Source organism: Sorex araneus, chromosome 7 (genome assembly GCF_027595985.1).
Source record: "Sorex araneus isolate mSorAra2 chromosome 7, mSorAra2.pri, whole genome shotgun sequence".
NCBI classification, from domain to species: Eukaryota; Metazoa; Chordata; class Mammalia; order Eulipotyphla; family Soricidae; genus Sorex; species Sorex araneus.
This window is the reverse complement of record NC_073308.1, coordinates 13,966,015-13,990,468: the sequence shown is the minus strand read 5'-3', so window position 1 is coordinate 13,990,468 and position 24,454 is coordinate 13,966,015. Positions and strand designations below refer to the sequence as shown.

The 24,454-nt window shown below is 42.2% G+C and overlaps 1 protein-coding gene and 1 non-coding gene across 8 annotated transcripts in view; both read left to right on the top strand.

The window, feature by feature from the left end:
- The first annotated feature begins 8,511 nt into the window (after window positions 1-8,511).
- Window positions 8,512-8,618, top strand: LOC129406736 (U6 spliceosomal RNA). Its single transcript, XR_008631195.1, has one exon. It is a non-coding gene; the product is annotated as a U6 spliceosomal RNA (small nuclear RNA).
- A 4,291-nt stretch (window positions 8,619-12,909) lies between these two features.
- KCTD20 (potassium channel tetramerization domain containing 20) overlaps window positions 12,910-24,454 on the top strand; it is a 35,727-nt gene continuing 24,182 nt past the window's right edge. For 2 of the 7 annotated variants that reach the window (XM_055144631.1, XM_055144632.1), the window contains exon 1: window positions 12,910-13,034. Coding sequence is in view for 1 of the 7 variants with exons in the window: in XM_055144636.1 (XP_055000611.1) it covers window positions 13,708-13,753 (46 nt within the window). In the remaining 6 variants the exon portion in view is untranslated. Of the gene's footprint in view, window positions 13,035-13,300; window positions 13,754-24,454 lie in introns of those variants that run through there. The other 5 variants (XM_055144635.1, XM_055144633.1, XM_055144637.1 and 2 more) reach the window with 4 other exon arrangements.

The window sequence follows — 24,454 nt, the reverse complement described above, 5'->3', positions numbered from 1 at the left end:
GCAGATGATATGATACTATATCTAGAGAAGCCTAAAGCCTCTACTAAGAAACTCTTAGAAACAATAGACTTATACAGTAACGTTGCAGGCTACAAAATCAATACCCAAAAATCCATGGCCTTCCTATACACAAACAATGAGGCAGAGGAAAGGGACATGAAAAAAGCAATCCCATTCACAATCGTGCCCCAGAAAATCAAGTACCTCGGAATCAGCTTAACCAAGGAAGTAAAAGACCTCTTCAAAGAAAACTATAAAACGCTACTCCATGAAATAAAAGAGGACATGAGGAAATGGAAACATATACCCTGCTCGTGGATAGGGAGAATCAATGTTGTCAAAATGGCAATACTCCCCAAAGCATTATACAGATTCAACGCGATCCCTATAAGGATACCCATGACATTCTTCAAAGAAATGGATCGAGCAATCCTAAAATTCATATGGAACAACAAACGCCCAAGGATAGCTAAAACAATCCTTGGGAAAAAGACGATGGAAAGCATCACCCTCCCCAACCTCAAACTTTATTACAAAGCAGTAACAATTAAAACAGCATGGTACTGGAACAAAGGCAGAGCCGCAGACCAATGGAACAGGGTGGAATATCCCTACACACAACCCCAAATGTATGATCATCTAATCTTTGATAAGGGAGCAAGAGATGTGAAGTGGAGCAAGGAAAGCCTCTTTAACAAATGGTGCTGGCACAACTGGACAACCACATGCAAAAGAATGGGCTTAGACCTTGACCTGACACCATGCACAAAAGTCAGATCAAAATGGATTAAAGACCTCAACATCAGACCACAAACCATAAGGTTCATTGAAGACAAGGTCGGCAAAACCCTCCACGATATTGAAGATAAAGGTATCTTCAAAGATGACACGGAACTAAGCAATCTAGTAGAAACAGAGATCAATAGATGGGACTGCATTAAACTAAAAAGCTTCTGCACCGCAAACATGGATATACATGGAGAGTATCATGCTGAGTGAAATGAGTCAAAGGGAGGAAGAGGGACAGAGAATAATCACACTCATTTGTTGGATATGAAAGAGAAAAAATAGTATAACACCCCAAAGCAGTAGGAACAAGGGCCAGGAGGACTGGCCCATGATAGGAAGCTCGCTGCAAGGTGGGATGGGGAGGAGGGAATGTAGTTAGGACAGAGGAGAATCAATGACAATGACAGTTGGAAATGATGACTCTGGATTAGAATTAGGAGCTGAAAGGAGGTAATATGATATGCATTATAAGCTTTTAGCAATGCATTCATAATTTTTTATCTTTAAACGAGAAAAAATACATATATATTTTGATTCGCATCCCATGGTACTCAGGGCTTACTCTACACTCAGGGATCACCCTTAACAGGCTCAGGAGACCATATGAGGTGCTGGGAATTGAACCCAGGTTAGCAATGTGCAAGGCAAACACCTTACCTGATGGACTATCTCTCTGGTTGTCTGAGATGAGATGAGAATGTTTAAGATTGGTTCCCTTAGCAGTTTTTAAAGACACAATATGGTACTATGAACTACGACACCAAATTGTATATTATGTCTCTAGGACACATTTGTCATATAACTGGAAGTTCAAAATTTTGACTAGTTTCATTGTCTCTACCCACTCTTCACCTCTGCTAACCACCCATTTGGTCTCTGCATGAATTTTTTCCCTTAGTTTCCACATATAAGTGAGATCAGAGAATATTTATCTTTTTTTGCTTTCACAAGGTCTACCTACTCCATAACAAACCGTAGAATTTCCTTCTTTTTTTGGCTACAAAATAATTATGTTTATACATATAATTTACTTATATATAAAATTTCCTGTGTTTATACATAGAATAATGTATTATTATTCATACACTGTATTTATACATATCATAGTCTATTATTCCATAGACTGTGATTATATATAGAATTTCTTTTTATGGCTACAAAATAATCATGTTTATGCTGTGGCCATGTTTTTGTTATAAATAATGTCACAATGAAAATGGGAATGCAAGTACTATTTCTAGACAGTGATCTCATTTCCCTTGGAAGAAAGCAGAGTTGCTGTAACATAATAGAGTTCAATATTTAATTTTCAGAGGCCTCTCCGTACTGTTTTCTAACAATAGACATTCTATTGTCTAATAGGTGTGAGGCAAAAACTCACTGTGGTTTGGATTTACATTTCCCTAATTATTTGTAATACATTGATTCCATGGACTTGCTGACCCTCTGTATGACTTTGACAAAATGTCTATTCAGATCCTCTGCCCAAATGTTTAATTGAATTCTTTAATTTTTCACTCTTGAGTTTCATGAGCTCTTAATTTTCTTTTTTTGGCTTCTTTTGGTCCCGCCCAGCGATGCTGAGGGATTACCTTTGGCTCTTCACTCAGGAATTATACCTGGCTGTGCTCAGGGGACCATATGGTAAGCAAAGGGTTGAACCCGGGTCAGCCAAGGCAAATGCTCTACCTGCTGTACTATCACTCCAGCCCCAGTAGCTCTTCGTATTTTTTGGGGGGGAGGTAGTTTTGGGAGGGTCACACCCAGCGATGCACAGGGGTTACTCCTGAATCATGCACTCAGGAATTAACTCCTGATGGTGCTCAGGGGACCATATGGGATGCTGGGAATCGAACCTGGGTCGGCTGCGTGCAAGGCAAACCACCCTCCCCGCTCTGCTATTGCTCCAGCCCGTCTTCATATTTTTTAATATTAACCTCTTATTAGATTCATAATCCCTTATAAATCTTAAAAGACTCTCCCATTCTGTGATTGTATTGTCATTTTACTGATGGTTTCCTTTGCTGGGAGCAGCTTCATTTGATAGGAGCACACAAGCTTCCATAAAAGAAAGCAATTTTAACCTCACAAAAAGTCTCTGGGTGTTCTTTTTCAAGATACTGGTTTGGATACCATGTGTGTATAACATGAATATTAATATACTTTAAATATTTCGAGTCCTCTGAGATCACAAAAGTTTTTTTAGCATATGTTTTTCCTCATGGAAAATTAGGTCAGTTATCATCTTATATCTTAAGAAATGGAAGTTTACATAACTTAGTAAGTGTTGACTTGGCCTCAAACCAAGGTCATCTGGCTCTTTTTCCAAAATTATTTTTCACTACATTGCCTCATGTTTGTTTACTATTTCACGTACTTAGTGCTTTCACAAACACTATTTCCAAGTTGGCATCGAAACTCCAGATGAGGGTAGGAAATGCTTTGTTTGGACTCTTGGTTAACAGAGTTTAGACATTGCCTACTTCCCATGACTTTGTCCATGTTTGTTTTTCATGATAAAATTTCATATAGAGAGCAGAACACACACTTGGGTAAACAATTTCTGTTCTTGTTATTGACTTACAGAAAGTTTTGGGGAAAGTAGACCTTGATTTGGGCAAGGCAGAAAAATCTTAGTTTTTCTGTTGTGATTTAGCTGGTAACTGGAGTCTCTGTAAACCCCAAATTCACTGGCTCAAGTCCTAATTTGAAAAATATATATATATTTAACTATATAACTTTGTATTATAAATTCGTTTTATAAATATAAAACAAACAAAGGTTTGTTTTGTTTTCTTTTCAAATGCAATTTATTAAAAATTTATATGAGGTGTTAAAGAAAATATAAACCTTACCCGATTCTCAGTTCTCAGCTCAAGAATAACATGTTTAAAACAAGGCACAGGGCTGCATGCGATTAAGAGAGTTCAGTTTGTAAACTGGTGACAGCAGCAGAAAGAGATAAACCTGTTATCAGTTGACACTCAGCCTCTACTCAGCCCAGGGCAGTCATGTCTATGTTTCCGTGTTCTCCCTGCCTAACTTCATAACTTGTCTTTACAGAGATTTGCCTGATTCTTAAACCTCAATTTGAGCATGCTGCATGTACTTTTGTTGTGTTGAAGGCCAAGGATGTGCTGCTATGCCAGGGGCCTCCAAGGCCATGCCAGCTTGCTCCAGACGCCCTTGAGCTCCAACTGACCTTCTCCCTCCCAGGCCCCACTGCACATATTTTAGATTCTTACGGTTCTGAGCTGAACTTTCAGGCATGGAAATTTTGGTAGGTGGGAAAGAAGATAGGTGAGGAAAGAAAATGACTTCACACCTTCACCAAATTTCAAAGAGAATTGTTTACAGATTCTCTAGCCATATTGGAACTTAACCATTAAAGTCTAAGAAACCATTATACTGGTTGTCTTCATCATTCCATTTCACCTTTCTCTAACACTCAATATACATTCTACTCCCTACACTACCTTCTCAAAAAAACCCAAAGAATACCTTACCAAATTCTAAAATTATTATAATTTGGAATGATTTTATTTCAGTTGGGAAGAGGTTGTGTGACACTTGACAATACTCAGGGCTTACTCCTGGCTTTGTGCTCAGGGCTCACTTCTGGAGGGGCCTGAGGAATCTGTAGGGTGCTGGGGATTGGACTAGGCAAGCATCCTACCTGATGTACTATCTCTCCAGCCTCTTCCCAGAATATATTTTAAAACTCTTGTCTGTCTGCCTGTCTGTCTCTCTCCCCAACCCTTCTCCCTTCCCTTCACTGTCACTTGGTAGTGGTATGGCATCAGGGGGGCTTGCACATTTGGTTTGCCTTTTTATTTTGAAGAACATAGGCTTCTCGTCCCGTGGGGTCTCCCTCATTAACGTCTGTAAACAGCCCAAGTATCATTCATTTCAGCAGAGTCCTTGTTTCATGAACAAAAAGTGTGGTGGTCCATCTGGAGGTCTCGTCCTGTTCAGCAGGGAGAACCCTTCGCAGCGGAATGAACAGACGCAGAGCCCGGAGGAGGGAGAAAAGGCGTTTATTCTATGGCAGTTACAGTATTTATACCTCCCTGCTGGGAGGAGGTGGTATAGTATGCATGCCGGGATCCCCAATAGAAATGCAGGGTGTGGCATGGGCGTTAGCTAGTGATAAACAAATGGTGATAGGATAAGATCAGTAAGATCAGGAGTGGCAACCTTTGCTAGGTGTGGCATGGGCGTTAGCTAGTGATAAACAAATGGTGATAGAATAAGATCAGTAAGGTAAAATGGCTCCCTACAAAAAAACATATGTATAAACCGGGCACTTAAACTTCTTGATCCTCCAACTGATATGTATTCCAGGTTCAGACTTTGTTTCCTTCCAGAGAAAAGTCCTTAAGTCTTCCCTAAAGAGCTTGTAAACGAAGGGGGAATAGGTGGAAATGAAATAATAAAGAACCCGGTGAATCTATCTTGTGTCCATATGCAGATTTTCCCGAACCCTCCCTTTACAGAGTCAGAAATGAAATCATGATTTACACCTATATCTTAGTACAATTTGGAAATTCCAAATAAAAGCTGTTTTCTCAAAACTCATTTGATATGTCATCAGTGATCTAGAAATCATACCTAAAGCATTTAATTAAACATTTTATAAGTGTAGTTATTTTGAAAAGTTAAAAAATCTTCTGTAGGGGAGGGAGTGTGGGGGTGGGGGAAAGATGCTCCTCATAGCATTCCTTGGGGTTCGGTTCCTAGTGCCTTCCACAAACCAAGTGTGATTCCAGCCGCACTGCCTTGGAATCCTCAAATCATGACCAAGTGTGATCTCTAGTGCAGGATTACTAGAGATTACAATCTGGTGCAGATTACTGGGGAATTGCTGTGCTCACCACACACACTGTCAGCTACCAAGCACCTGACCTGGGGTCATCACAGTCACCACAAGAACAAAGGTAAAGGTAAAGGTACAAAAATTCTTGGGAATTGGGAGTCGATTTTATGTTTATCACATATGATAAGGGGTGTAGGAAAGGACAATTAGCTTATTATTATTATTATTTTTTGCCTTTTAGGTCACACCCAGTGATGCTCAGGGGTTACTCCTGGCTTTGCAAGCACTCAGGAATTACTCCTGGTGGTGTGGGGGTGGGGGGAACCATATGGAATGCTGGGAATCAGCCCGCAGCCATGTGCAAAGCTATGCTATCACTCCAGCCCAGACAATTAGCTTTTTACATGATAACTGACATCTATCACTTTGAAAACATTTCCTTTGTAAAGTAATCACAATTCTTTCTTTGGCTGGAATAGCTGAAGGCATTTAAGGTACTTCCTGGGGTGCTCAGCAGCATACCTGGGCACAGGTAGGTGGAACTGTCTATATTCAGAGGATCAAATAAATTAGAATTTTAGAGTGAGATGAGCTGAGTTTCAGGGCCCCAGTATCCCTAGTAGTTTGATGGTGGCAGACACTTTATTAGTACATTTTATTGTCTTCATCTGTAAATCTGTCATTCTGAAGTCGGTGGGCAGGCAAGGTAGCTTACGTGAAGTAAGGGGGGAGAAAGGGGAGAGAGGGTCATTTTAAAAAATTTTTATTGATTCACCATGAGATATACTTACAAGCTTTCATGTCTGAGTTACAATCACAGTGATCAAACATCCATCCCTCCACCAGTGCACATTCTCCACGACCAATGTTCCCATTATACCCCCGCCTTTCTCACCCTCCCCCTGCCTGGGATACATATGTTTGACAGTTTCCCCCATACTCTCTCTCCACTTTTGGGCATTATGGTTTGCAATACAGATACTGAGAGGTCATCATGTTTGGTCCTTTATCTACTTTCAGCACACATCTCCCATCCTGGCCAATTCCTCCATCATTTTCTTAGTGATCCCTTCTCTATTCCAGCTGCACTCTCCCCACCTGCTGGTGAGGCAGGCTTCCAGCTATGGGGCAATCTTCCTGAGAGAGGGTTACTGTTGCGTGAATATTTGTGCTGTTGGATGTGCTGAGATAAGGCACGCAGAAGAAATGTGTCACATGCAAGGTCGGAAAACCCTCCACGACATTGAAGACACTGGTATCTTCAAGGCTGACACATCACTGGCCAACCAAGTGAAAACAGAGATATATGAATGGGACTATCTAAAACTAAGAAGCTTCTGCACCTCAAGAGAAACAGTGACCAAAGTATAAAGACAATCTACAGAATGGGAAAGGATATTTATGCAGTACCCATCCGATAAAGGGTTGATAACAAGATATACAATGCACTGGTTGAACTCCACAAGAAGAAAACTGCCAACCCGATAAAAAAATGGGGTGATGAAATGAACAGAAACTTTCCCAAAGAAGAAATCCGAATGGCTCAGAGGCACATGAGAAAATGTCCAACATCACTAATCATTAGGGAGATGCAGATCAAAACAACAATGAGATATCATCTCACACCACAGAGACTGGCCCACATCCCAAAAAACAAAAACAACCGGTGTTGGCTTGGATGTGGGGAGAAAGGGACTCTTCTTCACTGCTGGTGGGAATGCAGACTGGTTCAGCCCTTTTGGAAAACAATATGGACGATTCTCAAAAAGTTAGAAATTGAGCTTCCATTTGACCCAGCAATACCACTCCTGGGAATATATCCCGGAGAGGCAAAAAGGTATAGTAGAGATGGCATCTGCATTTCTATGTTCATTGCAGCACTGTTTACAATAGCCAGAATCTGGAAAAAACCAGAGTGCCCCAAAACAGATGACTGGTTAAAGAAACTCTGGTATATCTACACAATGGAATACTATGTAGCTTTCAGAAAACATGAAGTCATGAAATTTGCATATAAATGGATAACATGGAAAGTATCATGTTGAGTGAAATGAGTCAGAAAGAAAGAGACAGACATAGAAAGATTGCACTCATATGTGGAATATAATGTAACTGAGAAGTACAAGTTGGCAATGATGCAACTTCTGGCAGATATTCCTCTGGACTTAGTTACTAAAATTCTAAAATACAGAAACCCAAAACTGTGAGGCTGCTAGTGCAGTCACTTGACCTCATACCTCTTCATTCTCAGCAATGGAAAACAAATTATCTAATGCTTCCTTTTCAGCAGGTCCGACTTTAGGGGAGAGACTCTCCAAACAATAACAGTAGTTTTGTTGAAATATTGAATGCAATCAAAGTGAAAGTAAGGTGAAATTTATTAGTTACACAGGTGGGGGGAGGGACTAGGGGTGTGGGGGGGCTAGGGGTGGAGCTATACTGTGATTCTTGGTGGTGGAATATGTGCACTGGTGAAGGGATGGGTGTTCGAGCATTGTATAACTGAGACAAACCTGAAAACTTTGTAACCTTCCACATAGTGACTCAATAAAAAAATTAAAAAAAAAAAAGAAATGTGTCTGTGTCTCACGGAGGACTAAGGCTCTCTCTGGCTCTTAGCAAAGGCAGAGGGCCTCGTGGATCTCCTTTTATTGATCATGGTACCTCTAAAGGGCACAATACAGTGACGTCACCAAAGGCATCAAAAGATGTTACAGGAAGAACATTGAGGCAACATTATTTCCTTGTATCTGCCGGCCAGTAACAAAAACAAAACCGAAGCCTTCCTTGGGCTAAAAGCACTTGGATTTACATCCCAAAGACAAGGCTGGGCTGCCACAGGAAATCTACATGTCAATTACAAACTAGGCAGCACCTGAAATCTACAAAGTCAAAAATCAGGCCTGGTGCTCGCTTCGGCAACACATATACTAAAATTGGAACGATACAGAGAAGATTAGCATGGCCCCTGCGCAAGGATGATATGCAAATTCGTGAAGCGTTCCATATTTTTAACTGGCGGACTTTGGTGGGAAATCCTAACAAGAATAGTAAGTCTTTTGCTGAAATATTGAAGGCTACCAAAGTGGTAGCCATCTCTTTAGACTGAACTAAGCCATATCCCCACACCGGCTGAGAAGAAATATCCTTCTTTCTCGGGAAGAAACATGGCGTGGCGTTAACCATAGTATGATGTCCATTAAGCTGACACGGACCTGGTGGCGTGGGAATGGAATACAAGGGAATAAATTATTAGGTACTTGGAACAGCGGGACACTGGTGGAACCTCGAGCTGGGGCCGATACCAGTGTATTACTTTTGGTTCCAGAAACTGCTGTCAGACATTCTACCAGACTATCAACTAAGCCAGAGCCCCATGCCGGCTGATGACGGGAAATAACCATCTCTTTCGTTTTTTTTTTTCCTTTGTCAGGCAGCGTGGTGATTACTAAACAGGCGTGAACTCGGTGGCGCAGGACAAGGGGGGGTGGAAATAGAAAAGTTATGTAACAAACAGCGGGACTTAATATCTCTACATTCTCAGCAATGGAGAGCTGCTTCCTTGACAGTAGGACTGTCTTTTCTTTTTTGGGGGGAAACCCTAGCAACAATAGTGAGTTATGTGTTGAAACACGGAATGTAACCAAGATAAAGCGTAAACGAAGTGAAATTTATCACTTTCAAGGACGGGGACTGGGGAGGTGGGAGGGGGCGGGAGGTATAATGGGGTGGTTGGTGATGGAATATGGGCACTGGTGAAGGGAAGGGTGTTTGAGTATTGTATAACTGACATAATCCTGAGAGAACTATGTAACCCTCCACATGGTGATTCAATAAAATTTATAAAAAAAAAAAAAATCAGGCCTGGCTAACACCTGAGATCTGCATGTCAAAGATCAGCCAGGCTTATGTGAGAGAAGGAAAAACTGCCTCTTTCAATATACTGAAATTATTTTCTGAAGGCAGCTTGAAGGGGGAAAACATTCCAGTCTGTAGTACAGTCTACTTGGGCTCACCCTGGTAGCTCAGTCCATCCCCAACAGGTTACTTTCTTCCAATCTGCCATTCCCCCCTCCTCCCCCCACCCCTTCTGGAAAGACTAAGACTGATAAAGTCTGGGGTGAGCCCCTGGAGGCACAGGCCAGAGCCTGCCAGCCTACCAGATGGCCCTCAAGCCATACCTGACTTCCTTTCGATCTTCTAGGTGCTAGAGTTGATCTCCACTACCAGAATTCCTGGGGAGCCATGGACCCAGGCTGGAGAAAGGATTTGCTTTTGGCAGGAAAGCAAAGTCAGTCCTAGGCCATACCCAGGGTTTCAAGTTTCTTGTCTTTCCTTGCAGAAAAGAATATCAGGAATAGACTAGCGGTGAAGTAAAATATACATTTTAAGGGCTGGAGCGATAGCACAGCGGGGAGGGCATTTGCCTTGCACGGGGCCGACCCAGGTTTGATTCCCAGCATCCCATACGGTCCCCTGAGCTACTCAGGGGTAGTTCCTGAGTGCAGAACCAGGAGTAACCCCTGTGCATTGTTGGGTGTGACCCAAAAAGAAAAAAAAAATTTATTTGGAGGCTTTTAAGAAGGGGAAGGAGGGCTGGAGCGATAGCACAGCAGGCAGAGTGTTTGCCTTGAACACGGCCAATCCGGGTTCGATTTCCAGCATCCCATATGGTTCCCCAAGCACTGCCAGGAATAATTCCTGAGTGCATGAGCCAGGAGTAACCCCTGTGCATCGCCGGGTGTGACCCAAAAAGCAAAAAAAAAAAAAAAAAAAAAAAAAAGAAGGGAGCATATATGCTCCCTTCTTTGTTCAAAGTGACTTTTATAGGGTTTCTCCAACCTGCCCCCACGTGGGGCTTCTACTTAGGTAAGTCCTCTGCTAGGCTAGGGAGTTGAGTTGGGAGTGATCATTGGCCTTTTTTGAAATTCCTTTCCTGCCCTTCCCCTCCACCCCCCACCCCCAGCTTCCTTCCTGCTGGAGCTTCTCTCCTTGGAAGCTTTTCTGGGTCTGTTCCTGGCCCCAGGTGAGGGTCTTAACAGGTCCTGGTTCCTGTGTTTGGCAGCTGTTGGTTTTATTACTTTCTAGGAATTCCATTGCCACAGGGGTTCTTCCCTAACTGCTGACATCAATTTCAGATCTTGAGACAATTAAACAATGAAAATACTGGGAAAAGCACTTTGTAATTCTCCAGTCAAGTTGCTCAGCCCTCCCTACAGAGGACCCACTTCCTAGGACTGCAGAACCAGGGCTGGAAGCTGATGAGGAGTTGAGACACCACATAGAAGTGACTCTGATATGCAGGTAGTGACTCCTGACATCACAATGAGCCCATCATGATTATTACACAGATGTGGATGCTTTAAAGTCCTAAGTGAAAAAGAACTGGGAAATGATCACATTATAATGAAAAACATGGAGCTTCAGTTTTGTTTTGTTTTTTTGGGGTCACACCCGGCGATGCACAGAGGTTACTCCTGGCTCTGCACTCAGGAATTACTCCTGGCGGTGCTCGGGGGACCATATGGGAGGCTGGGATTTGAACCCAGGTTGGCCGCGTGCAAGGCAAACGTCCTACCCGCTATACTGTCACTCCAGCCCCCGGACCTTCAGTTTTTAAATCAAAGTCATTGTCTCTGAAAACACAATTTCACTAGATAGTCACCATTTGCAGTCTACAGAAATGAAAGTTAATTTTTTTTTTTCTTTTTGGGTCACACGTGGTGATGCTCAGGAATTACTCCTGACAGTGATCGGGGGACCATATGGGATGCTGGGAATCGAAACCCGGTTGGCCCAGTGCAAGGCAAATGCCCTACCTGCTGTGCCATCGCTCTAGGTCCAACCAAAACTAATTTTTAAGACACTCTGCAAGGAACAAAAAATTGACTCAGAAGGCATGCTATTCTCAGAGCTTTCAACAACTTTTAAATACTGGCATAATCGCTCTTCCTCCCGCCGCCAAGATGTGATCCCAGGGCCGCACGCGTGTGCAGCATCTCCGCAGCTGCACAAGCGTGAATCCAGACCCAGCAAAACCTCTTTCAGCATGGGCAACTCCTTGCAGAATGTCTCCAGTCTGAGAACCAAGCCACGGCCGCATGCCTGCCCAGGAGGGGAAAGGTATTTCTCTTTCTCTCGCCTCTTCCTTTCCGGGGGGTGAAGGGTGTGGTGTCCGCCATATTATGACGACCACAGATGGGGTTTGCAAGCTTGCAATGATCCAATATCTGGAAGAAATCTCCCTGGACTTAGTTGTTAAAGTACAGAAATCCAAAACCTTGCGGCCACGCGACCTCATTTTTCTTCACAATAGGTCTGACTCTAGTGGGGTACTCCTAACAATAATAGTGACGTTTGTGTTGAAATATTGAATGTAACCAAAGTAAACAGAAAGTAAAGTGAAACTTACTAGTACAAGGGGGGGGGGGGCGGGATGGAAGGTGTACTGTGTGGGGTTTTTTTTTTTTGGTGGTGGTATATGGGCACTGGTGAAGGGTTGGTTGTTTCAGCATTGTATAACTGAGACTTAAGCCTGAAAGCATTATAATCTTCCACATGGTGATTTAATAAAATAAAACTTTATTTAAAAAAAAAGAGGAATAAAGAGATGTTATATCTTCAAGGAATGATAGATACTTCCACTTGCTGTTGAATTAAAAGAAAATTAAAATCCACTTACAGTGAAAAAAATAAATACTTGCATAATCAACTTTACTATTAATGTATTGATTTTAATTAGTATGATAGTTTTTTAAATACAAAATCACCAGAAATTATGAGAGTAAGTATTGATGCTATTTATTTTTTCAATAGTGTTTACATAGGGAAAAAACCGTGGCGTGCAGATATTTTTATCGTAAAACCAGTTTTCCCGCAACTTACCTCTGCTTGACTTAACCTAAATCAATCTTGCTTGCTACAGTAGGTAGTTCCACTAAACTGAGGGATCGAGGGAAAATATGTTTTTTTCCTCCCCTTCTTTAGGACAGAGGCATAGACGCCGGCTAGGGGCTTTCCACCAAACCTATTTCAGGAATTCACTTAGGCTTCGCTTCCTCCCAGCACCCCGGGGCGTGAGCTCCGCGCTCCGGCGTCTCCCTGGGGCTGCACGCGCTTACTCTACCATTCGGGTAACAACCGTTTCCCTTCTGCACCTTGAAGAGCCCCGAGCGCCTCCGAGGACGCGGAGAGGGACTCGAACCCGCGCGGCCGGGCAGAAGCGGCCCCGAGCTCGCGCGGCCGGGCCCGAGGGCCCTTCCCGGCGTGCCCCGCGCGCGGCCGCGCCTCTGGACGGAAGCGCCGGTGACTCAGCCGCGTGGCCGCGCAGGCCGGGCTGGGGGCGCGCGCCGCTGCGGCACTGGCGCCGGGTCCCCGCGGCGGCTCCTGGCGCCGTGTGCGCGCGCCTCCCGGGCGGGTTCCCGAGCAGGTAAGCGGCGCCCGGGGGCCACCTGCGTGCGTGGCGCTGAGGCGCGGAGCGGCGGAGGGAAGAGGCGCTGAGGGGGCGAAGGGGTGAGGCGCTGAGGGCTGAGGCGCCGGGGAGCGCGGCCCGGCGCCTGTGTAGAGGCCGCTGAGCCGAAGTGGCCGCGGGGACGTGGCCAGGGGCTTCCGGGCCGCGCGTGCCCGTCCCCCGGGCGCCTCGGAGTTTCTCTGCCGCGCAGGGAAATGACGCGCGCGGGGCGCCTGGCGGACGGACTCGCGGGCGCGGGTCGGAGCCGGTTGGTGGCGGGGTCGGCCCGACCCGCCCGGCTGGCGGCCCTGGAGAGCCCGCGAGCCCAGGCCCTTCCTGGGCACCGTGTGTGCCACCGACCCGCCGGCTGCCGAGAACCCGGTAGTGTGCGCGACCCGCCGGCGCCTGGTTCCGGGTGTCGGCCTCGCGGCGGGGACTGGGCCGGCGGCTCTGCGAACTCCTTTGCGTCAAGTCGCCGTGTCCAAGAGCCCTCCTTGGGGCCCGGTGTGAATCGTGCCGTGGGCCTGAGTACTTCCTCGGTTGCCGTGCGTGCCGGCGCGCGCGGTGTTTGCTTGCCAGCGGCTCTCAACACCAAGTGCTAGAGCGCGCGTTGAAGCGTCCCGAGCGGCGGACCCCCGGGCCCTGGCCAGGAATGACCCCCGAGCAGGAAACCGGTAGTAGACCCTGTGTGTTGCCAGGTATGGCCCAGAGCCCGGAAATGGAAATGGTAACATAGTTGGGGTGGGGGGGGATTGATTGCCCGCGGGTACACACGGGCTCGTTGCATTCCCGGGCCTGACACCACGGTGGGTGTCCCCGCACCTCCCACCTCCCACCTCTCACCCCTCACTCCCCTACACCCCCAGCACAGCTAGGTGTGTAGTCCTGGAGAACCTGAGCGCAGTCTCAGCACCCTAGCCCCGAACTGTGAGGCCTGGTTGGCCCAGTACCACTAGAAGTGTCCCTTGGACTCTGCTTGGCGTCCACACCTCCTCCTCCCCTCAACAACACACGAAAACAGTAACATTGTTCAGGTGTAATGTGAATGCAGAGAGCAGGGAAATGGCTGGAGCTCAGACCTGTGCCTGTGGTTCCCCCCAGCACTGGGTAAGGAACCCTTCCCCCCACAAAACAAAAACAACTGATGTGATGGCTTTATCAAAGCTTATCCTCAGCACCTTTGACCCCTCCACCCAGATTCTAGTCAGAGAGGTTTGTGCCTCAAAAGTGCCAGTAACTCTCCCAGAAATGTGATTCTTGAAGTCTGATGGGAACCTGAGTCTGCATTTCAGGCAAGCATCCCTCCTGGGCGTATTTAGTGGTGATGCCAGAACAACCCTTTGAGAAACACCACCTTGAAGTTTGCAGAATTGTTCCAATGCACTGATGTCACTTTCTCTGTGCCCCGATCAGTAAGAAGCAAAAAAGCTCAGACTTCCTTGAAGAAAACCGGAGAAAATGTGCTTTCTTGACACCAGAGTAAGAAATGACATTCATAAACATTGTAACATCACATTGATGAATTAGGGAGCCCTGCGATTGACCTGGCCTCTTCTGGGGATTGAAGAGTATTCCAGTATTTTCAGTTTATGCCATCAGTGCTCTGGCTCCTAGCAAACTTAATTCTGCTTAGAACCAGCACAGCTGATACCATGTAATCCCTAAGCCCTGAGTGCTGAGATTCTTACTAGTTAAGCTTATTTATGAGGAAACACATAGGCGGGCTTTCAGTAAAGGTGAGTAGGAATTCAGTCATCAAATACCCCAGTGATGTCTGTTTTATGCAACGCATTGTCGTATGCCATTTTAGCAACCGTTTAATAGAACCCAGAGTCACATCTGTCTCCAGGGGCAGAAAAGGGGTTGCCTTCAGTTCAGGTGAACATTAAATATCCCAGTAATGCCTGTTTTGTGCAAAGCATTATAATAGGTGATTCCAGAGAAGTGAGGTTAAAGCAGAATGTAAAAAGATAAATAAGAGCAAACAGGTATACCTTGTAATAAAAAAAAGTTACTAATTCGATATTTTAAAAAACATAAAGGTTACATTATATTAAGTATTGTATGTCTGGGTAATAAAACTTTTGAAGTTGTCAGGGAAGTATAATCCTTTCTAAAGTGAATATGATCACCTTTCTAAAGTGATCAGATTTGGATAAATAGATCGATCAAATATAGATATAAAGGTAACAGAATTTGGGCCTGGCAGCTAGTCTAATTCATTATATGTCAATATTCTAAGAGAAATAAGATAATTGAAATAATTTATATATTTCTGGAATAGAAGTATGAGTGAAAAAGATGTATTTGGTTGGACACACCACATTAGACATTATTGGATTATTAATATATTTATGAAAGTAAAATTTGAAATAGTAAGGGGTAGGTAAATAGACTGAAGTAGACATAATAAGTATTATATGGCACCATGCTAAGTGTTTTTCTTTTCTTTTCTTTTTTTTTTTTGCTTTTTGGGTCACTCCCGGCGATGCACAAGGGTTACTGCTGGCTCTGCACTCAGGAATTACCTCTGGTGGTGCTCAGGGGACCATATGAGGTGTGGGGAATCGAACCCGGGTCGGCTGCATGCAAGGCAAACGCCCTCCCCGCTGTGCTATCGCTCCAGCCCCGCTGAGTGTTTTTCATCCATTGTTCATTATTGCCATCATATAGTTTAGGAATTTAAGATAAGAGCTTAAGCTTGCTCCAAATCCAGCACCAAGAAAGTGGCAGGTTCAGTGTTCAGATTTAACTGACTCCAAAGCCATTGAATGAATGCTTTGTTAAGTTTTGCCTTTCCTGTGCTTCACTGGGTAGTGGTTAAGACTGTAGGCTTTGGGCTTAGGACATAGCTCAATGTGCTGGAGCAAATGCGTAGGGCACTGGGCAGTCCTCTGAGCACTGCTGGGTGTAACCTGAAAGCCCACAACATATAAAGAATGTGGGTTTCTCTAGGGGTTATTAGAATTCATGTAAACTGTAGAACTGTGAGAGACACATTGCAAATTCTCTGTTATGTGAAGACTTGTTTTTAATAATATAACTTATTTCATTATATATATTTTTAGATTTAGATCGCCATTTCCACAACTAAATTATCAGGGTTTTATTTTTGTTTTTAAATGTTTTTGGTTTTGAGACTACACCTGTCAGTACTCAGGGCTTACTCCTGACTCTGCTCTGGAATCTCTCCTGGCAGGACTCAGACCCATATACTGTGCCTGGGATCAAACCCAGGTTAGCCAGGTGCAAGGCAATCAACTCATCTATTATGCCATATCTCTGGCCCTGAAATATCAAGGATTTATAGTAAATTATGGTTAAACAGATATATTTTTTTTTTCTGTCCTTAACCCAAATGGGGAGCCTTATTATTTTGGAAAGCACTTGGGTATAGTGGAAAGAGCTGTAAGCCAGACCAAAAGGACTTAGTTCTCACTGTCTTTGTAACTGTGATCCTATTTTTGTTTCATGGAAAAGATTGTAAGTATTAGATGTAATAGTAAAAGTCATACCAGTATGAATGAAATGTGAATTGTGTATGCTGTGCAAATGTAAAATACTATTATTAGGGGCTGGAGTGATAGCACAGCCGGTAGGGTGTTTGCCTTGCACGTGGCCAACCCAGGTTTGATTCCCAGCATCCCATATGGTCCCCTAGCACCGCCAGGGGTAATTCCTGAGTGCAGATCCAGGAGTAACTCTTGAGGACCGCCGGGTGTGACCCAAAAAAAGCAAAAGCAAAAAAAAAAAAAACCTATTATTTAAATTACAAAGGAAAGCTATAATTGTTGTCAAAAAAGATTATTCAAAGAAAGATTACTTTCCTTACAATAAACAGTGATTTGTGCATCCGTGTGAAAAGCACGCAGGTAACTCACCCACCGTACCATGTCTCAGGCCCTGAAATATCAAGACTTCATGGTAAATTATGGTTAGTTTGCTGTGTCAGAGTTTTTCACCAGTCTGGAGATGGAAGACCACTGGTCTGTACCATAAAACCATTAACTATTTCTCTATTTTTCTCCTAAACTTGTGTTTTGGTGAAGGAGACAGTATTTCATGTTGTATCTGTACATTAGTTTGCTAAGATTGCCATGACAGTGGAAATGAGTTTTCCCCACTGTGGAGGCTTGAAGTCAAAGATTGTTATGTCAGCATGTTTGGTTTCCTCTGAGTCCTCTCTCCATGACTGGTAGACAGCCATCATATCCCGTATCTCCTCATGGTCTTTTTGCGTCTGTCTGTCCTTATCTTTGTTCAAAAACACCAATTAGACTCTTCCCTAATGGCTTAATTTAACCTTGATTGCCTCTCTAAAGTCCCCATTTCCAAATAGACATGGTCTGAGGCCTTAGGGCTTCACAAATGAATTTGAGGGAAACAATTTAGCTCCTAACACTGTCTTAAGGGATTGATACGCTAGGTAATCTGAATGCTTTTTTTTTTCCCTGAATACTTCTTTATATTTGCTATTGATGCCCTGTGCCTTGGAATTCAGGCAGCATTCCTTTTCAGTGCCTGCCTTTTTTGCCCTATTTTCATCTGTTTATTTAGAATCTAGGTTGTTATTTGGTACCCTAAGAATGGTTTTTGGTCACAGTTCTGGATGGGCAGTATGGTCTTCAGGTATAAAAAGGTAGAAAACCATAGCCCTAAGAATCATATCACACCTCTCTGCTTTGTCATTAAGTTAGATTAAAGCTATTAGGATTAGTCTAATTGAGTAATCTACTTGAAAAACTTTCTCAGGGTTAACCTAATTTCTTTATTCTAATGGTAAGCATATTTTGTCTTTAATATATAAAGGAAAATGTCAGAATTCATAATACATAATTTTTTACTTAAATTTAAAAATTTTTTCCCCAAACTTTAAAGAAAAAACATTCAGAGTCAGAGAGATATGACCCCACTTTGATTTTCTCAAGTGGCCTCCCCACCTCCTTCAGCACTATGGGGTGTGTCATTGCCCACCCCCACCCCCATCCCTCAAAGGAAAGAAAAGGTATTCTAACATTTTGTTGAAAAGTTCCTTCAACATTCTCTGTTGTCCCCCCACCACCATTTTTAGAGTTTCCTTTATTTCTCTTTCAAAAGTAGTAACACTCATTTTCCAGATTATTTATTAAAACAATAATTTTTAAATAATATGCTGAACCTATTTAGGGGAAGTAATGTTTTCAAACATTTTTTTTCAATTTTTAAAAAATAAATGTTATTTTAAGAAATTATCTTATTTTATTTTTTTTCAATTTTTATTTTATCACCATGTGGAAAGTTACAAAGCTTTCAGGTTTATGTCTCAGTTGTACAATATTCAAACACCATCCCTTCACCAGTGCCCATATTCCACCACCAAAATCCCCAGTATACCCACCGCCCCGCCCCCCCCACCCCAAACTGTATAACTGATGAATTTCACTTAATTTTCTCTTTACCTTGATTACGTTCCATATTGCAACACAAAACTCACTATTGTTGTTGGAGTTTTCCCCAAAGAAAGACAGCCCTACTAAGGAAGCATTTGATAATTGGTTTTCCATTAAAAGATTGCATGTTAGTGGCCGCGCGGTTCAGATGTGTCCCAGTCCCACAAGCCAGAGCCGTGTTAGTTGCTGCTTAGTGTTGCCAGGGCTCCATCTGGAGAAGGTGTTGTGGCTGCACCTCCTCCGTTCGGATCCCCGGTTTTGCTGGCCCGGTTTTGGGTCCGGAGCATTTCTCCGGCCGCGTTGTTCACCAGAAGGCCTGGCCTCTTCTCTGTTGAATGTGGCAAGATGGCACTGAGGGTGGGTCGAGGGCGTGACTTCCGGCAGCTGGGACCACTTGGAGGTTGGGCTGGCGCTGCCCCTCTCCAGTGTCCCCCCCCACCCGCGGCTCGGATGTGTCCCAGTCCCGCAAGCCGGAGCTGTGTTAGTTGCTGCTCAGTGTCGCCAGGGCTCCATCTGGAGAAGGTGTTGTGTTTTCAAACATTTTTCTATATTGTTTCAAACTGCTTTTAAATAAAACCTAATATGTCAGTGGTAAAGCTTTTTTGTTTTTGCCATGCTGACTTACACTGATTTTAGATATTAAACCAGCCTTTGCCCTAATATATTATAGTTTTTATAATACAAATTTCACTTTTTATTATGTAAAATTTTTGTGCTTATGTTCACCTATAATCTTATTTTTTAATGTCCTTGTTGCATTTGGGGGACATGTTTTGCTGGTCTCGGAAGACAAACAGAAACATATTTTTCCTTTTTTTTAATTCTCTGGAAGACTTTGAGATTGATATATATATTTTAATAATTATGCCTTGTTTTATTATTTTATAAGGACAAGCAAAGGGGAAAGGAAAGCTTAAAACTATAGAAGAATTTCAAACTGTCTTTTGTTGGTGGTGGTTTGGTTTTGGTTTTGGGTGGACTGGAGGGGTTGTCACAGCTCCTGGTGGTCAGGATTTATTCCTAGCCCTGTGCTCAGGGATCACTCCTGGAGGGCTCCAGACACCACATGGGATACCAGGGATTGAAAGTGCAAGACAAGCACCTGACCTGTTGTAATACTATTCTGGTGCCTCAAATTTTAATGTTAACGACATAGAAAAATGTGCTAATCTAGCCATTCTAGTGCTTTGTTTATGGACAGGGTTATATTTATTTATTTATTTATCATCATAAGCTCTAGTTTTGTATACCTGTCAGAATAAAATATATATCCCTATATGTCTTAAAACACATATTAAGAAATTTGTCATAGGGATTTGGCCTGTATGGTTTAGACTGGACTCTGCCATCAGGAAGGGCAGGATGGATCCCTTGGGCAGTAGAAACCACTGACAACAGTGGAATTTCTTCAGACTTCTCAGGTTTACCCAAATTAACCAGGATTGTAGCACTGTAGCACTGTCGTCCCGTTGGTCATCAATTTGCTCCATTGTGAGACTTGTTACTGTTTTTGGCATATCGAATATGCCACGGGTAGCTTGCCAGGCTCTCCGAGAGGGACAGAGGAATCGAATCCGGGTCAGCTGCGTGTAAGACAAATGCCCTACTGCTGTGCTATCACTCCAGTCCAAAATGACTTTGATTTTAATCATTTCTGTTATCCACACATTTTTGTTACTATTCCACTAGAATGGGTTATGTTAGGAATTACTATAGGCAAATCAAAGTTTACTTCATCATAATAGTTGACACAAAGAAATAAAGCTGTGTGATTGGTACCAAACTGGTAGAAGGAGTCTAAGTGTACAATATGATCTGTATTCAGTTTAATGTTCTGTGACATCACGACATGTAAGATCCATAAAAACCTCTAAGGGGGTTTTCATAGATATGGTCCATAGACCATATGGACCATATAGATATGGTCCATAGACCATATCAGAGATATGGTCCCCCCAGGCTCACTCCTGTGAAATTGGTTGGTTAGCATTTGGTGCACCCATATGATAGAATATTATGTACAGTGAAAGTGATGCAAGAATATGATTACTGACATAAAACAAAACTCCTGGTATGTTAAGTGTACAAAATAGTATTTGCAACAAATGTAAATTATAAAAAGGTTTTAAAACTATGACTAGGAATGTCTGCAAGAGGAGCTATAAAATAAACTCAATATTCGGATAATACAATTATAGGTGATTATCATATCTTTTTTAGTATGTTCTGCCAAAAACAATGAACATTTACTGTTTGAGTACAAGATTTTTAAAGGAAATGCTACTGGTAGGAGAAAGGGAAGTTAAAGTATTTTCCCGAGGAAGAATTAGAAAGACACATATCAGGAACAAATGAAAAATTCTGCAGCTGAGGCAAAAATAATCCATAGGGTTAACAAAAGTAGTATAGTATACCAGTCACTAAATCAAAAGTAGAAAGGTTGGGGACTGGAGAGGTATTGGGTTGGGTGTTTGCCTTGCATACACTGACCTGGATTTGATCCTCTGTATCCCATATGGTCCCTTGAACACTACCAGGAGTAATTCCTGGGCACAGAGCCAGGGGTATCCTCTCAGCATCACTGGGTGTGGCCCCAACTCCCTCTCCCCTGCCCCACACAAAAAAGTGACTGAAAATCATTGGGCCCCTAGTTAGATCATAAACTGTATTCAAAATGGACAATGGGCATAATATCCTTAAAGAGCCAGATAAATGCTAACCAAGCCATTGTCTGAGAGAGAGGCACATAACCCAAATTTGTATAGTATTTTGTGCTTTCTGAAAACTTTCCCCTAGATTATTTTTGAGAAAGGATTGTCTTTTGTGGTAGTGCAGATGCCCATGTTTATGCATGAAATGCTAGTCCAGGGACATTTTCTTAGTGGCATGGCAAATTAGAAACAGCCAAAGTCTAGACCTGTGTTACTTTAGTCTCAGGAGTGGTCTTTTTATCATCCCATTGTCATCTCTCAGGCTTTAAGGATAATGAAGGCATAGTCTTGGAGCACAGGCAAGTATTTTAGTACAGGGCTTATAAAACTTTAATCCCTTTTTGCCTGAAAAATTTTTATACAACCCCAGATATATAGTTATATAAAATATAAGTATACAAATAACACATTTACTGATAATAAATCATTTAAAAACTATTTTTTAACTGACTCTACATTCAGTTAGGTTACTCCAGTTACGTTACTTCAGTTAGGTTACTCATAGTTTAAGAAGTTGTGTTCTAATAGCACAGCGGGGTGCCTTGCACGCGGCCGACCCAGGGTTCGATTCCCAGCATCCCATATGGTCCCCTGAGCACCGCCAGGAATAATTCCTGATTTCAAAGCCAGGAGTGACCCCTGTGCATTGCCGGGTGTGACCCAAAAAGAAAAAAAAAAAAGAAATTGAGTTCAAAACACGATAGCCTCTCAGTATCTGTATTGCAAACCATAATGCCCAAAAGTAGAGAGTAAGAAGAAAATTGTCTGCCATAGAAGCAGGGGGTAGGGTGGGGATGGCGGGAAGGATACTGGAGCATTGGTGGTGGAAAATGTAAACTGGTAGAGGGATGGGTGTTTGATCATTGTATGACTGAAACTCAAACATGAAGGCTTTGTAACTATGTCACAGTGATTCAATTAAAAAAAAGGTTTAGTCAAGTCTCAAAAATTTGATAAGAGTAATTAATGCTCTTAATAGGATTCATCCAACACTTTAAGGGTGAAAACACTTCAAGCTTTAAGAGTGAAACTTTGGAGGTATTTGTGAAAATGAATTATTTAAATGACCACATTAAAATGAGCTTTCATATTTTACTTAGCAGTTTTGCAACAGTGAGGAAGACTTAAACAGTGTTCTGGGTGTTCTGAGAAATGCTGCTAGAATGATTGCAATTCCTAATTTTTGATTATTGTAGTTGTATGTTACTGTGACTTATGATCGAAATAGTTTTGTAGCAATAGAGATCTATTTTGTTGAAGTGCTTATTTCTTTCTTCCTGCCCCTCCCCCCATCCCCTAGATCTGTTCTGAGGACCAAAATTCATTTGGGGGATGGTTACAGAATTGAACCATGGCAGGCAAATAAAATACATATACTCAAAATTGAATGGCTCATACTGAAGAGGAGTAGCTCCTTACTATTGTATTAAAATTGGCTACTCTGTTGTCTGTCAAAGAGTCAGCTTACTGGTATCACAGATCAAAAGAATTTATAATTCTCTAGGATTATAGAAGAATTCATTGATAGGGGACTTTGGGAAATATTGGATTATGTGATTATACTTAAAGTGTGTACCACTTAGCATTAGTCATTAGATGGTTTCTAAAATGAAAGGAGTCCTGAAGAGAGATGTATTTGAGAAAAATGAAAACTGGATCCTTTCTTGGAGCTAGTTTCATTACATTCTTATCATTATCATTGAGTCATTATTTATGATATAAGCAAATGAGTATAGTGTAGAATCATAGTATGTTGCAAATTGGTTGTTGTGAAATAGATCTCTATCTTCCTGTATGTCCAGTTCTCTGTCACATTAATTCTGAAAAACACTGTAGATCGAGTGTGATACATATAGTGCATAGTTTGTGTGTTTTTAAAGGCTGTATGCTTTTACCACTAACCCTTTAGAGTATAAATGTATTTGTATTATATCTACATGGATTCCATACCAGGGAAATAGTAATAACTACTTGAAGAAGTGAATATGATTGGCAGTGTTTATCTTTCTTGCCTTGCTGATAAGGCTTTGATTTTTAAGAAAGGAAGATTAATAGTTTGTAATAAGAATCAAATGCAAATAAAATGCCTGTCAGAATGACCAGCTACTTGCTTTTTATTCACTCAGTGGAGATATCTATCCTTCTCAGTTCCAAGTAGAGCTTCTAGACAGTCTGCACTTAGATTAAGACTGTAATCCGAGAAGAAAATGTTTTCATTATATTTTGTTATAAAGAAACTTTCATGCATTTTAACGAATAAATGGTTATTACAGAGTAATTTATACTAATAGTGCATATTAGTGTGCAAATATTACTTTGAAAATTATCTAAGAGATAGTTTGTTCAAGCTTGTTTTTGTGCAAGAGAACTTTTGGGAGAACAGGAAGTCTGAGCGTAAGTCCTTGAGCTAATGAAGAGTTGAGAAATGGCAGCTGTAGGTAGAGCCGACAGAAAGTCGGCTTCTTGTTCACCACCAAGAAAGCCTAAAGCAGCAGGCCTGTCTTTGGTCTTTCCAGGGTTGACTCTTTCCAGTCCCATGGACCACCTTCTTTTTTCTCTAGACTTGATTTTGACAACTGAAGCAAACTTGAGAGCAGTAGTTGTGTTTTTTGTATTTTTAAACTTTACTAGTCAGTGAGGATCAAATTAAAAGTGGCTACATTTTTGGTATGAATATATAAATATGTCTTTTCTTTAAGAAAGTGTAATCCTAAAAAGCTGTGTTCACCTATCAGATTTTCTGTCAAAACTTTCACTTTAGTCCCACAATTTGCCTTATGCTAGAAGTCATGCTTGGAAACATGTTATTGACTGAAAGTATCTCTTCTCTGAAATTGTCTTCAGGCACATGGATTGCCCCATCTTTTCAAAGTGCTCATTTCTTTTTTTTTTTTTTTAATTTTTATTTTTTATTGAATCACCATGAAAAAAGTTACAAAGCTTTCTGGTTTAAGTCTCAGTCATACAGTGATCAAACCCCCATCCATTCACCAGTGCACATGTTCCACCACCAAGAACCCCAGTATACCTCCCATCCTGCTCCCACCCCACCTGTGTGGCTAATGATCTTCACTTTATTCTCTCTATACTTTGAATACATTCGATATTTCAACAGAAAACTCACTATTATTATTTGGAATTTTCCCCCAACAATCAAACCTGCTGAAAAGGCATTATTTGATAATTAGTTTTCCATTGCTGAGAATGAAGCATATATGAGCTCTTTTGGATTTTGGATTTCTGATATTTTAGTAATTAA